This window comes from Cyrtonyx montezumae, unplaced genomic scaffold (assembly GCF_038088225.1).
Source record: "Cyrtonyx montezumae isolate F1298 unplaced genomic scaffold, pur_monq_1.0 scaffold_7, whole genome shotgun sequence".
Classification (NCBI taxonomy): domain Eukaryota; kingdom Metazoa; phylum Chordata; class Aves; order Galliformes; family Odontophoridae; genus Cyrtonyx; species Cyrtonyx montezumae.
The window spans coordinates 12,231,760-12,246,582 of record NW_027072078.1 but is presented as its reverse complement, the minus strand read 5'-3'; the positions used below and the strand labels follow the sequence as shown (position 1 = coordinate 12,246,582).

The 14,823-nt window shown below is 44.4% G+C and overlaps 1 protein-coding gene across 1 annotated transcript in view; it reads right to left on the bottom strand.

Annotated features, from left to right (window-relative positions):
* Nucleotides 1-273: 273 nt before the first annotated feature.
* MAP3K20 (mitogen-activated protein kinase kinase kinase 20) overlaps nt 274-14,823 on the bottom strand; it is an 84,501-nt gene continuing 69,951 nt past the window's right edge. The window contains exons 16-19 of the mRNA XM_065751166.1: nt 7,570-7,686; nt 6,025-6,099; nt 4,799-4,949; nt 274-1,372 (exon numbers count right to left, since the gene is read on the bottom strand). Of these exons, the coding sequence (XP_065607238.1) occupies nt 702-1,372; nt 4,799-4,949; nt 6,025-6,099; nt 7,570-7,686 (1,014 nt within the window). The 3' untranslated portion in view covers nt 274-701. The remainder of the gene's footprint in view (nt 1,373-4,798; nt 4,950-6,024; nt 6,100-7,569; nt 7,687-14,823) is intronic.

Here is a 14,823-nt window from a genome sequence, read left to right as displayed (position 1 = left end):
CTCTTTTTCTTTTTTTTTTTCTAAAAGCATAAAGCTTTTTTTTTTCCTTCTACTGATTACGACAACTATATGTGTCACAGTGTCTGCTCTGTGGTGTCAGATACCTGGTGTCTGGGTTTTAACAAAGAGAGAGGTGAGAAATTCCTGACAGGGGATGGATGGCTGGAAGTGGAGAAGTGAAGTTATGGAGTGGGCCTGAAGAAAAATCTGTGTGTGCTTCTGCATTTCGTGATTGTGCTGTTCTGACCGAAATACCTTGGCAGAAACAGTGAATGAAGTGTGTGGAAACTGTGATCAGAGCCAGAAGTGACAGGAGAGTTTGCTCCTCTATAGATGAAACGGAAAGCTTTTTGTTACAGTGCATGCCTGTATATTAGTGATTTTATTTTTGAAACATTAAGCAAATTAGTGCACATCCAGTCAGCTAAGAACACGAGCAGCCAGAGAGGGGAGGCAGCCATATTAAATCCACCCTTACTGGGAGGGAAGAGGTCACATTGCTGAGGGCAGGCTCCTTCCAGGCACCCACTGGCTGGCTACATGCAGAGCTGTGTGGCCAGCCCAGCGAGGTAGTGTCATGGCTTCAGTGCGGTGCGCCAAGAGCTGGAGCATGATGAGCAGAAGAACACATCGTCTCCCAGTTGAATGTTCAGTGGAATAAGAGGGAAGCTGGCTCCATCACAGCCCACAGCTGTTCCCCATCAGAACGTCCTCCGACCTCGCCAGCTGCCTCTGGGCCTCTCCTTACCCTGCTTGCCAGTGCTCTGTCTGTGCGGCTTCTTCACGTACTGCACTTTTATCCAACCCCCCTCGCTCACCTTGCCCTCCCCTTCGCTTCTTTTGGGCTCGCCCTCCCCCTGCAGCGGCATGCCAGGGATGGCCTTGGGCTGGGGGGAGCTGCGCGGGTACCTGCGGTGCTCGTGGGCTGGGGGCATGGAGGCAGTCCTGCCAGCCCTGCCCGAGGATCTGGGTGGCACTGGGGAGCTCGTCCCGCTGCGCCGTCCATCGGAGGAGCTGCGGGAATTGCCGCTGTGCGAGGCGTTCCTGGCCTTGCCTGCGGACTTGTCCCTCTCTGAAGCGGTGTCTGATGCCGTGCTAGAGGTGCTGCTGCCCTTTGAGTTGAGGTGCAGGTTCGACAGGTTTCTCACCAAACTGTGAGAGAGGGGAGAAGAGTTCCTGGAGTGGCTGATGGAGGTGTAGTGGTAACTGACGGGGCCACGTGTCCGCCTCACAGCAGCAGCATAGGAGTCCTGGCTCTGCAGGTAGGGCAGGTAGTGCGAGACGGTGGTGGGGCTGTGCGGGCTGTGCTGCAGGGAAATAGCTTTGGCTATCTGGTGCATGCGCAGTGTCTGCATCCACTGGCTGTCGACACCTGGCAGGGAAATGAAACAAGGTCAGCGTTGTGTGAACTGCTGGGAAAGTCGCTGGGTGAGTTAGATTTTCTCCCTCTGAGAAACCTCTGCAGATCACAGAGTCATGGAATCACGGTAGTTGGAAAAGACCACTGAGATCACCTGGTCCAACCACCAACCCATCTCCACCATGCCCACTAAGCCATGTTCCCAAGTCCCACATCCACCCTCTTCTTGAACACTTCCAGGGACGGTGACTTCACCCCCAGCCTGGGCTGCCTGTTCTAATACCTCACCACTCCTTGTGAGAAGAAATTCTTCCTGGTTTCAAACCTGAACCTCCCCTGGCACAACTTAAGGCCATTCCCTCTCATCCTATCACTGTCAGCTGGGAGAAGAGGTAAACTCCCACCTCACTACAACCTCCTTTCAGGTCACTGTAAGGAGTGATAAGGTCTCCCCTGATTAAAATTATACCCTTGTGATATCCTTGTTTTCTTCCCAAGTTGCCCGACCCTTCTTCCAAAAATGGTAAACTCTTTTTTCCCCAGAGTCTCAGTACATTTCTCCTCAGCTTTCACAACAAAAGAGCCCGCAGACCTCCAGAGCAGGCACAGCACGGGCACGTCCCGGTGCTGGCACTACCACTGCACCCCGTGTTGCTCCCAGCCAGCACTGCCCATGCCTGTTGCAGTGGTGGAGGTGGTGCAAACCCTGCTGCTGCAGCCAGTCTAACCCTCTCTGTTTGCATTTTCTCACCACAACAGCCAAAGCCACTTGGTTATTATCACTACGAATTCAGGAGTCAATCCATTTCACATAATCCAGATACTAAAACCCAGCTGCACCCCATAGCCTCCATCCAGCTTCACACACAAAATGTAGCTTATGTAATTCTGCACTAGAGAAGTCTGAATGTTTTTTCCTTTAAAAATACTTGTCACTCCAACAAAAAAAGTATGGCCCTAGCAGCTTGCAGCAGCAGGATAAACACAAACAAGATTTTATTATCTGCAGCAGAGGACCCCAGCTCCTCTCTCACTTTTTGAAGGTCTCCAGAGGAGAGACATCCTCTGCTGCAAGCCTCTCCCTCCCAGGCAACGCTGCATCTGCCTGGGGAGTTCTGTGGGAGCCAGTAGCTGCTCTGTCCTTGCTAGGATTGCTTCTTTTTAGGATGTAATGGATGATCTCCTCCATTACTCCTTCCTCCAGACTTTGCTGGAGTCCCAGGAGATTTAAATCACTTCAACTTAATGTCAAATATGTCAAAAGGAAATCATCTTTCCTGTCAAAGTGCAGGTCTGATGCTGCCACAACAGAATGCTCCAGCTGCAGAGATGAACCTCCTTTCACAAAAAGGTGGGAATCAAATTATCTGTTTCCTAGCCTCCTTGAAACTCATTGTTTCAAAAGAACTATGCATGCTGAAATTTATTTTCTAGACAGTCTCCTCTGCCGTTTCCCCATCTCTTCCTACAGAGACTCTGGATGTAAAACATAGACCTCATAAATCTGGAAGCAGCTGGCCCAGGACTTGGATTTGGGTTTTTGTGTGCCACCAGCTCTTAGGTGGTGACCACGCACTCTGGGGGACCAGTTCCCTCCAGTCTGGAGAGCAGCTTCCCAGTGGGGACCTCCCAGCACCACCTGTGGGACTGGCCCTTGCTCCAGTCCTCTTGTGGACTGGGGGTTTCTCCCTCATAAGGTCTTTGAGTGATCAGTTCTGCATGCTGAATTAAATGGTCTATGCAGTAATCTGCGAAGGCAACACCTTCACTGCCAGTTTTTTTAGCCTCTTACACAGGTATTATTACCCTTACCTTTGTGCTTGGATTTGGTGGTGTTTTAAACCTGGTAAAGAAGACAGGCCGGGAGATTTCCTAGAGCTGAGGCACACCTTTCACGCTGGCTGGTAACCCATTTCCTCTGAACTGTGCCTATTCACTTGGGTGCAGACAATACATTAGTGACTTCGTGCATCTCCTCCATGTGCCAGAGGGACAGACAAGCTCTCCCACCACTCGACACAAAAAAATGAAAGCAGCTTGGCTTACTGCGCAGAGCCAACCTGTGAAGATACAACACCACACTTGGGTATGGCTGTATGGCTCATCAGCCCAAGACCTGGATCACTGGAGCTGATCTGCAGTGAAAACATGTCTTTCAGGACATGCTGTGTTCCGCATGCATTACAAAACACAGTTGTGCTGCAAATTGGTAGGTTACTTAGAAATATGAGCACCCATTTAAATGCGTCTGTAGTCCAAACCACCAGTGCTCAGTTCACAAGGCCAGTGCTCCAGATGCAGCAGTAGTGCTATGTGACTGAGGAAATCCACTCTCCACTGACTGTTGTCTTCTCCCAGCCCACATACTTCTATAGAACTACTGTGAATTGAATTGGAAAAAAACTACTTTGGCTAACAAACAGCTGCACAAAAAGAGTAACTTCTTTAAGACACAAAGAAGCTTTTCCAAAGCCCTGTTCCAGGAAAAGCCAGAACCAGAGCTGGGGCAGACTGGAACAGGAATGTGGAAGAAGAGTTCAATGGGAAGATTTCCGTTCCTATTTACAGCCATCAGGAACATGTTTTGGGTCTGCTCGTATCTGAGATGTTTGTGCAAAGCTGTCTGCAATGTTGGGTGGCCAGGAGTGGGACGAAAGATGAACATAGCACTTTTACTGAGTTTGGGTTGCAGGGATAGAAAGCCAACACAAAAACCTGCTGAAAACACTGGCTTCCTAAGGTCCCAAAAGGGCTGTGGAAAACCATGTTTTCCAACAGATGGACAGAAGAGATGTGAGAGATTGTCTCCTTTCTCAGCAGATGCTTTCCTGAAATCCTGGTTGAGAAACACATCTTCCTCCATAGCACAGCTACACAGATAATTGTAGTATCATGCCTGTGCTCTCAGTCCAGCCCCAAAGCTGATTAAATGCACTGCCAACCGACCACATCCTCGCTGATGAGTCCTGCCTTGCTGGTGGACTCCGACACACGGTGTCAGCCCTGCACTAGTACAGCTTCATGGTCCTGCTTAATACTGGAAGATGTGATGTACTGGGGGTTCTGAAGCAGAGTGATCTGAACTACCAATATGTTACTGCAAGTGATTTTTACAGTATACCACAGATTTGCAGCTAATTGCCACGGACTGTTTCCAGCATACTTTCTACAGGAGCATACAAGTCACCCCCTCTTACATCACACTGTGATATAAAATGTGTCACTACCTAACTTTTGGCCTTTAAACTAAGTCATACATGCCAGGATGCTCTTGTGTGTGCCCATGAAGTTGTCATAGGGACCACAATGCCAGCTGAGGCTGCAAGACAGTGCTCTGCTGTTAGACGAGAATAATAGCATTGGCTTTTTGCTTTTCTCCACATAAATGCTTTGCCCATGCCAGCAGCAGAGGTAGGCAGCTCACATGTAGTGACTTACTTGAGTCAGACCTGCTCCGTGAATGCCCCTCTGAGTTGGGGAGCGAGGTCTGTATCATAAGCTGTACTGCCTTGACCTCATCCTGTGTTTTCATCTTGCTCCAGCAGATATCTTGGACGTGCCTGGTGGATTTGGGAGCTCGAACGTCGCTCTGCTCAGGAAGGACACAACACACATAAGGGACACAAGCCATGTGAGGACATAGCAACACACAACCCACTAAGCTCTGCTACCCGGGAACTTCCACTAGTGCCTGGGTGGCAGCAGCACTTTGAATACAGAAACTGTTTTGCAAAACCACTGAGCCAGTTCTCATGTATTTTTAGACTAGATAATTTTGGCTGGTATTTTATGATTATGCTAAAAATGTGGCAGTGAATAAGTGTTCCAATTCATGTACCATGTGAAGGAAAGATCTGAAGGGCTTCCTCTACAAATACAAAGAGTATTTTACTTGTCATATAATGTGAACACCACATAGCAGTGTGTTCTGCTAAAAGAGATAGGACTAAGTAGGTATTTTTGAAGGGTAACACTTCACATTTGCTTTCCTGGAGTATCAAGCTCTTCAGTTACAGGGCTCAAACTGCCTGAGATTCCTGAGTGAAACTCTAGGCTGAAAGAAACCTAGAGCAACAGAAAACTGCTGTTCTTCATTTCGGACACAAACCAAAAAGGTGCAGGATTTCCTCCGCACTCCATCAGTGCTTGAATCCTTGCCCAGGACAAAGCTGGAATCTCAATTATTAGCCTGATTGTGAAGCACAGCATTGGACTTCATAAAAACACTTTTGTAAGCAACAAGATCTTTTTACAAAGGCTAATTTCTGTCATATTACACGGCTAAATTGTCTTTGATATTGTTTTACTCTTTTACTCTTGACTTATCATTCTCTTTCTTCTCCTGTTGCTCCTCAGCTCTCCTAATTAGCACTTCACTGAAAAGGTAAAAAAAAAACAGCCTCCAAGTAATGCAAGTACACTGGCCATTACACTTCAAGTGAAAGGAATTTTCGTCCTTGAGAAAAAGAGCCATCCCAGGCAGCTGCCTGAGGACACAGTCTTTGTACATCTCATTCAGCTTTTGCTCCAAACATCAGTTTTTTGCAATTAATTAGAGGGCGCTGAGACTTGATTACAAGATACAACAGAGCCGTGGGATGCTACTGCTGCATGTCCCATACAGGTTATCTCAGATAAACATGTTTTTGTTTCTTAGACCTTACCTCATATGTCACAATACATTCTACAGACTGGTGTTCTTCAATCCCCACGATCCACTTCTCCATGACAAACGGTGGCTGAAATGAACACGGTGGTGGTTTATAAGGTGCTCTTTGTCTCCTGACTTGCCTCTGAAACACCCTAAAAATACTTTTAACTTTTGCCTTTTCTCATCTTTTTCCATATTGTTAACATCTGAAAATATTATGACAAACATATTCTGAAGTTATTCACTTCCTCATTTACAGAATGAAATGGAGATTTCTATATGTAACTGTAGGTGTGACAGCATGGAATATTTTCATGGGGGCATTGCTCTTTCTCAGTTTTATGCATGTGCAATAAATATTCCTGGAGACAGTCCTGACAGATTACACAAATCCTGAAGAATGTGTTAATCTTACTGTATCTGGTGACTACTACATTTAACTTTAAGCCTTTTCTTCTTCTTTTTTTTTTAATGAAAAAAAGGAGAAGTCTGAGATGGAATTTCTGGAAGTGCAACAGAAAGCTGTTTTGCAATGAAATAATACCAACAAAAAAATTACAACAGTGAAGAAATCACTAGCTAGAACAATAGTCTTAGTGTGACTAAGACACTAAGTACTAGAATACTTTCTGTTGAAGACATATTTTCCCTAAAATTGCTGAAAGTACAATTTTCAGTTTTTCCTTCAGAAAAAAAAAACAGCCATGATTTTGCAAAAAAAAAAAAAAAAAAAAAAAGGCATTCTGGAGTTTTTTTTTTTATTTTGTTTTGTACTTAAATCAGTGCACATTAGAGAAGCACTCTAACTGGCAATGAAGCTGTTTATTTTTTCATTTATGATGATAGCTACTATTAAGTGTAGCTTATTAATAAAAACAATCAATTAAAATAACAGCAAACAGAATGTCCAGCAGTAGAAGGTTTGTTATAGCATTTTGTGCTATAACAAACCTTCTGTTGCTTATGGTAAAAGCAGTCTAAATGCTGGCTGGTAAATACTTACAGGCAAGTTTACTCAAATAGGGTAAATGCCCAGTGGCACTGAATTGCAGATGTGTAGGGCTGTACTGCCTGTTATCAACATGTGGACAGCTTTCAGTCTTTGGAACCCATCGTTGCATGAAAGAGGGAGTTTAAGAAGCATGTAAAAGTTCTAAAACCGTGAAAAAAAAATTAAAAATAAAGAAGAAAAAACCTAGACAAATCACATGTTCAAACTGGAACATTTAAATCACTTTCTTCTCCTGAAAAGGAACGTGTTTTTGAACATTCTCATCTTTAAAAGGGGTAATAAATTCAGATGCTATAACATGGAATTAAAACAAGAAAATACAAATTAGTTCCTTCTCTTGTTTTTCTATTGTTAACATTATTGTCAGCTTAAAAGAGAACCAAAATAGCTAACTCCTATTACGATACACATCTGTTTAAAATGTGCATTTTATTTAAAAGCTGCCAAGAGACAGAGCTTCTGCAAGCACAAAAGTCGACTGCTGTGGTATTTTAATGTCTTTGTTTGAGATCTGTGAATTCGTGAAAGCTTTAAGGCTGTAAATACCTTTGTCATCTTTAAAATCTCCACATCAGGTAGGTTAGTGTTGAATGTCACATCTTTTATGTAGGTTATTGCAATTTCATCCCCGTCCATCTCCATGTACATTTTCCATTTACAGTCCTATGAATAATAATAATAATAAAAAAAAGAATGCTGGATTGTTAGAATAGAAAAAATAAAAATATCAAAAAACATAGGCTAACCAAACTCAGCTTAGTCTTCACTGTACAGAGGGAAAAAAAATAAAAATAAAAAAAAGAAAGGAAGAACAACAACGACAACAGCAAGGAGCATATACACGTTTTAGTTAATGGAAAACCCTCAGATTCTCTGTCTTGCTTCCCACTGAGGTCCTTCTGACAGACAGCTGCCACCTTGGCAGGTCTGACTGTCCTCAGTGGTCCCCTGGAGGGCCCCAGGACAGCAGTACTTCACCTGGCAGCACATCCTGCCCATACGAGCAGTGGTGGCAAGGCACAGCCCATGGAAGCCTTCACCTGGAACCACAGTCAGAGCTGGCAGCCAGCCCTCAGACATCTTCCCAGTGAACCTGGGAGTGAAAGACCAGAGGGTCTGTGCAACACTGTTAAGACAGTTGTTCAAATAATGGGCAGGAGGATGAGCTGGTTAGTGCAGCCCAGATCCTTCAGATCCTGAGCACCCAGCGAAGCACTGAGCATCCTCAGCTCCTCTCACCACCAGTAGCACTGGTAATTTTAAGGGAGCTCAACTTTGAAACAGCAAGTCTAATAGACTAAAGCAGTGAAAGATACCTTTAAATAATCCCATGGACTGAACATAGAACCAAATCCAGCTCTTTGCATGGGCGTGAGCCTGCAAGAGGCTGACAGCTCTGGCTGCATCCTGCAGGTATGCTAAGCACTGGGACCAGGGTCCCTGACAATGTCCAGGGGGGCTCCTGCCGGGGACAGTGGGCACTGGGGACAGCAGATTTGCTGCAGAGCACAGCAGGTGCTTTTGGGATTTGATGCTGTCCAGTGCACTGAGCTCCTCTGGAAGTCTGTTCCCTGAGGGACAAGGGGGGTGGCACTAAGCAGGGTATCTCTAACTCTGTGCAGCCCAGACAGGGACTGCCCATGGCAATGGAGTAGCCCCTCCAGGTATGGCTGAGGGTCAGGAGGGTCCCCACATGCTGCTGGCCAGGCAGGTGTGGTCTCAGAATTCGCAGGAGGCAGCCATCTCCTCAAGGCTGCTCAAAAAATGCAAAAACTTTCAATGGGGACACAGATGGCCGTTCAGGGCCAAGGGCTGGCATAAGCAGTTATCTGCACACACAAATGTACAGCAGCCTAAGAAATACCCATCCGTACATGTGATTATCTGCTAGTGTTTGCACGTGCATCTCTCATAAATGTAACGCAGGAGCTCAGCCCTCAGAAGTCTCAAAGCTTTCATTCAGGCATTGAATTGGCAATTCCAAGATAAAAGAAAACTGTAGTATAATCATTTCCGAATCGTGGCAACAAATGATGCTTATGAAAGCATTTGGCCCTGTGTGTCCATCTGTCCCCATTGAAAGCTAATGAGTTATACGAGGAGAGTGGACTTGCTGGTTGCTTTCAGCACTGCCATAGCCTGGCACTCAAGGCCAATTCAGTCCTGCCATGGTTTTCCTGAATGACCCATGACGGCACCAGTCACCCAATGCCTCCATCTCCTAACCTAAGTATCACACTGCATGGCCTTTTTCTATCCTGTTGCTTTGGGCTGTGGGCTCCCACAGGGTTATGCCTGCCTCTTCTCGGGTGTGTACAGCATGATGTGGCACAAGTTGTTGGCCAAGGACTGTTCATGCTGTGTGACTGAACTGCAGCAGTGCAGCAAGTCAGCTTTGACTCCTCCTCGCCTCTCAACCTGTGCTCCTGTCGCTGTCTGTACTGTCTTCCTTGCCAGACTTTTTAACAGGATTTCCTAATTTTGTGGTATCTGAGATCCCTATTGCAGACCTAAGCTGAGGTTAGAAACAAGGTACACGAGGACAGAACTACCTCAGCCAAGTAAAGACCATACAGACAAAAATCAATAGCATCCAGCTGTTTCTCCTGCCATGAGCCTGGTGCCAAGCTAAGTGTCAAGGCTGTCTGCTGCCCTGTGCCAGTGCTCCTGCACCTTCATGGCTTGGGATTTTGTACTCCTTTTACAGATCACATCTGAAAAGCATGAGCTTGTCTCAGTCAACCCTGTAAATCAAACTCCCCTATCTACGAGTCTGACAGACCCTGTCAGTATGGGGTCTGACACGTGATGGGCACTTGCCAGCACCCAGCCCCTTGCCAGATCAGCCACACACGCAGGAGTGCTCTGTGCAGGAACAAATCAGGCTGCCCCACGCAGCTGTGGATGCACAAGTTCTGCATGAAAACCGCCTTCCCCTGTTACAAGCCACAGCATTAGAGGCAGAAACATCGCCTGTCCTTAAAATCCAGTCCCAAAACCTTCTGTCCTCCTCAGAGTCCTCTCCAGGCACAATGAGCAGAGACCAAAGAGGTCACTCGAAAGCCCATGTCTTATTTGAAAGGTTTTACTTTGTGTTACAGCAAAGAAATCAGAAGTGTGTGTGTGGGGGGGGGGCGGTGGTGGGAAAGACAGAGAAATAAAAATAGAGACGGTGAGGAGAGTCTGGGAGAAAAAGAGAAAAGACAGAAAAGATGCAACGGACAAAAGAAAAAAAAAGAAAGAGGAAAGAATGAAAAGAAAGGAAAAAGCAAAAAAGCAAGCAGTTCAGTGACTTTAGAGTCAAGGTCCTTGGGAAATTTCTAAGAGGAGTGGCTGTTTTCTTTTCTTATAAACTTGTAACCATTCTACTCTGCCACACAGTAAATAAAGCTAGGTCTGTAACCACCAAAAGGGACACATTTCCCTGCTTTCCAATTGATTTTTAGGTTCTCACTTTCAAAAGAATGAGAGATGCTCAACCGCAGAACCAAAAATGTGGCTAGAAAACCAAGAAAATGTAATTCAAATCTTTGATGAATTGGAGCTAGAAGATTTCTTGGACTGAGGCTACACTTAGTATCAGCCTTACTGAGGAAAATAATTTGGAAATGGTTCATTTGAAATGTCTTGTTGATAAATATATTTACACAAGGTGCTTCGAAGAGATTTCCCAAGACATCTTGCAATTCAAACATCAGAATACCTCTCAATATTCACCTGTTCGATTTTGATTTAAATAATATCAGCATTTTGTTAAAAAAATAAAATAAAATCTGTTTAGTTAACAGGGAGACACAACCAGTACAACTTTGGGTGGAAAACATTTCCAAATAACGTTTTGACAAAGCTACTGAATCGGCAGCCTCTGCAACTGATGGTAGAAGCAGAAAAGCAAATCACAGATGTATTTTGAGCCACTTCCCAGCTTCAAATCACAAAATCAGAATACTTTAAAAATTGTCTCCCGCTTAGTTTGGTGCTGATGCTCCTTTAACCCAATGTGTACTAACATCTTAAAAAAAAAAAAACAAAAACAAAAAAAAAAACTGAAAGGGAAAAAAAAAGCTCAGGTATGGCCTTTAAACAACAAACATGTCTCCTGCAACAACCATTTCAAACTCTCGCTGGGGAGACACCTCCTTTCCCAAGGAGGCCCAAGTTCAGCATACATTTCAAAATCAGCTATTGCAATAAACTTTTTTTTTTTTTTTTTTACAATTCAAGAAAAAACAGACACGGCATTGTATCAGGCAACTGGGCATTAGAAGAAAAGTAAGATGTAACGTGAGATGAAACAAATATGAAAAAAAAAGTCGGTCATGCTGGCACTAAAAGTAGTAGCATGTTGGTGATTTAGGTCCTCAGAAGCTCCTTTACATTCTTAGCTATTATCCATCTCAGCTGCCGAAACCTGCTGTTTTAAAGGCATTACAGTTGAACATCTAGTGACAGCACTTGGGTTATTTATCATTATGTATCACCCTGCTACACTATATTTTATTATTCTGGATTTAAAGGAAGATAACACAATTACGGTTAATTTGCTTCTCTTCTTTATATATATAGTGTCATGACCCACCACGGCTTTGTCCCATGAGATATTTTTAACCAAAAAGAAATCCACAAGAAACTCTCCCTAAAAATTCCATTAATAACCTCTTGTAGCGTGTATAGGTTGCAGGGTCTGGAACTAAGAATGTTTTAATCTCTTCAGCAAAACAATGTCTCATAATGATGTACAGGACTATTGCTGCACTGATGAAGAATCATACATAATTCAGCACCTTTCACTTGGCACCACTGTGATATCCTCATTAGCAGTGGCTCACAGTGGCTGTCAGATGGTGTCCATGCGAATGCAGGCATTATATTGTCTTTGAGATGTGCAGCTGCTTCCATGACACTGCCAGTATATAAAAACATGACGCCAGTTTGTTTTATTTAGTGCTAAACCTTCCAGTTTGTAAAAACAAGGCTGACACAGAGCCTGACATGAGGCAGTGAAAATAATTAGCTCTCATTTTCTCAGCCTCCTATTTCCTTCTCCCCGCTGTGTTCTCTTTCCACTAAACCACCACATGTCAGTCGAAATGGGAGGCAATTAGTGGGCTCATTTCAGTCCCCACAACTGTGCTGAAAAGAAAGTATTTATGATGGCACAATGAACAGCTGAAAGATTAAATAACATTTGCCTTTTGAAAAGAAAATGACTTCTAGCTAAATGGGCAATTTTTGATTATTCTCAAACAAGCTTAGAGTAGTTGGTTTTTAAAATACAAGAAAGGAAAATGAGTCATTTTTAGGTGAAAGAATCAAATAAAACTTGACACAGTAATGCAAATAACTGATGTTTTATTGCAAAATATGTAAATGTGTTATACCCTTAACAATGGCTCATGTCTCAGGTCAGGGCAGGCTGTTGCCAGCCGGGTTCCAGCAAGACAAGGTGGCTCTGCCGCCAGTTTCTTTCACTCGCTGAGGAAGAGAAAAACACGGGTGGAGGGGAGGCCTTGAGAGAGAGATGGCCTCACAACGCAAAGAGACAAAGCAAGAGATGTGTTGGTGTTACTGGCTCGGCCTCCCAGAATGCCAGAGCCCTCATGCTCCTGTGCCAGGCATAGGCTGTGGCACACTGGGGCAGGCACGTGGTCTTCCACTTCTCCAGCAGATTCAGGAAAAGCACGGCCCTGTGGTGAGCACTGCGCTGTGAGGGCACTTCCCACCCAGGGCTGGGGAAACATGATGGAACAGAGCAGAACAGCACAGGTGCCACGGACCTGCTGACACAGGCTGCCTCTGTGCATGTCCTCCTGCAGAGCCAGGGCACGGCCCAGGGAACCCTCCAGGAAGAGTGCACGAGGAGCTCAAAACACCTGCCCTGGAGGTCTGGCATTGCCACCAACCCACTGACTGCAGTTACTCTTGCTGGTTATATTAAAATATGGCCACGTTGTTAGTTTACATCTTAGGTATTGGTTATTTCTTTTTCCTTCATAGTGTATTTTCCCCTTTACCAACTGCTTACTAGAGTCCAAGCAAACCAAACCTATGAGAATGCCACCCTGCTGCGTGCATTAACTCAGCCTTTAGAATCGAGAGCATCATGCTTTGAGCATAATTAAAGAGAGAGCTTTGAATGATGAGGTTTTGAGGTGAGGCTAGACAACCCTATGCTAGAAAGCCAAGCTACTTGCAAGTATCTTGCAAAGGAATGGTCAGATAAAGGCAGAACGAAACAACTGAAAAACATAAAAACTGGTATTTCTAATTTGTGACCTAGGCTGCTGCTTTATATTTGCCACATTTATAATGTGCTGAGTACCTCAGCAAACTAAACATGTTAAATCACATCTGTCTGAACTGGGAATTATTTTTAATAAAGCAAAGAAAGGTTTCATCCGTGTCAACATAGTGGGAGGCTGGAGAGGTTAGAAGTAGCAGTAGAAATGTTCTCAAGCCCTCAGGAAACTGCAGCTGAGTTACAATGAGTGTTATAGCGCTGTTTTGTCTGGTATTTCTACATCTTGCCAACCAATGTTTCTCCATATTAAGAGCGAGTCACAGTTTCTCTACAAAGTAGCCTTAATATTACATTCAATTTTGCACTACGCATTTAAATAACAGCATTAAAATATATGCCAGTCTGGATATTTGAGGCTAGAAAATAGTTCACACAGATAGCAGGTGGTTTTCACAAGGCTCTGCTCCTTATCTTGTCAAATGGAGAGGGAAAAGACAAAAATGGTGAGCACCTTCAAGGCTTTGTGTTTGGATGTAGGTCAGACTGTGCCACACTCAGAAAAAATGAAAACATTCAAAGGCATGGTGAAATCTGCCTTTCTGAAAACCAAAACTAAAGAATGCATCAACAGGAGACAAAAAAAAAGACTGTGAACCATCATTCTTAAGGGGTTGGATGATTCATCCGTGTGGAGCCGACACAGCTCAGACACCTTTTCCTGATTGGGAAATTTTAATGAGCCACCTAGGATGAGAAAACCATTGAAAATTCTCTCCACAGTTCTGCGAATCAGCTCAAGCCACAATTGACAGGGATTGTTTTTTACCCTATTTGGTATCCTGGAGTTAATTGGTGTCCCCCAATTTTTTTAATTTGTGGAATAAAAAAATCTTACAAAATGTCTAAAGCTATCACCTTTCAGCTCAGTGGGAATTGTGTACAGAAAGGTCATTAACAGGAAGTAAATGGTAGTAACCACATAACTTGAACTAAAAGAGTTGGAAAAGGAACCTCTAAAAACCAGGTTAGCTTTGCAGCTCTCACTCCTGATGCATTCGGAGAGCACAAAGGTCACTGAGCTTTCATCACCTCCAAAGATGCAGCTAAAAAGGGAAGGAAACTGTAACAAAATGACTGCATCTATCAGCTGGTGGAAACCAACATAATCTCACTAGAAGATGTGGTTTAAATTAGATAACAAATCTGAGGATGGTAAGGTCGTGTACTGGGAAGTCAACATTTCATTTAGTGTACAGATAAGACTGAACATTTGGTGTATAGATAAAGCTACCATCCTGAAGCATATTCTGCAGGACCCTTTTTAAAAATGGCTGTGGCTGTACCACACCAGTGCTTTAGTTGGGACGGGAAGCACGCTCTTGTGTCACACGTCTCCATGCCATGCTTTGGCAGAGCACCTCTGGGCACATGGGGTGATTTGCTTCCAGGTGTCACTACCCCATCAGATGGGCTACAACTGCTGGGAGGAGTGAAGCCCAGGGGTCCAGGGCAAAATCAGCTGGGGCTGAACCCTCAGCATCAGCAGTTCCCTGGCGCAG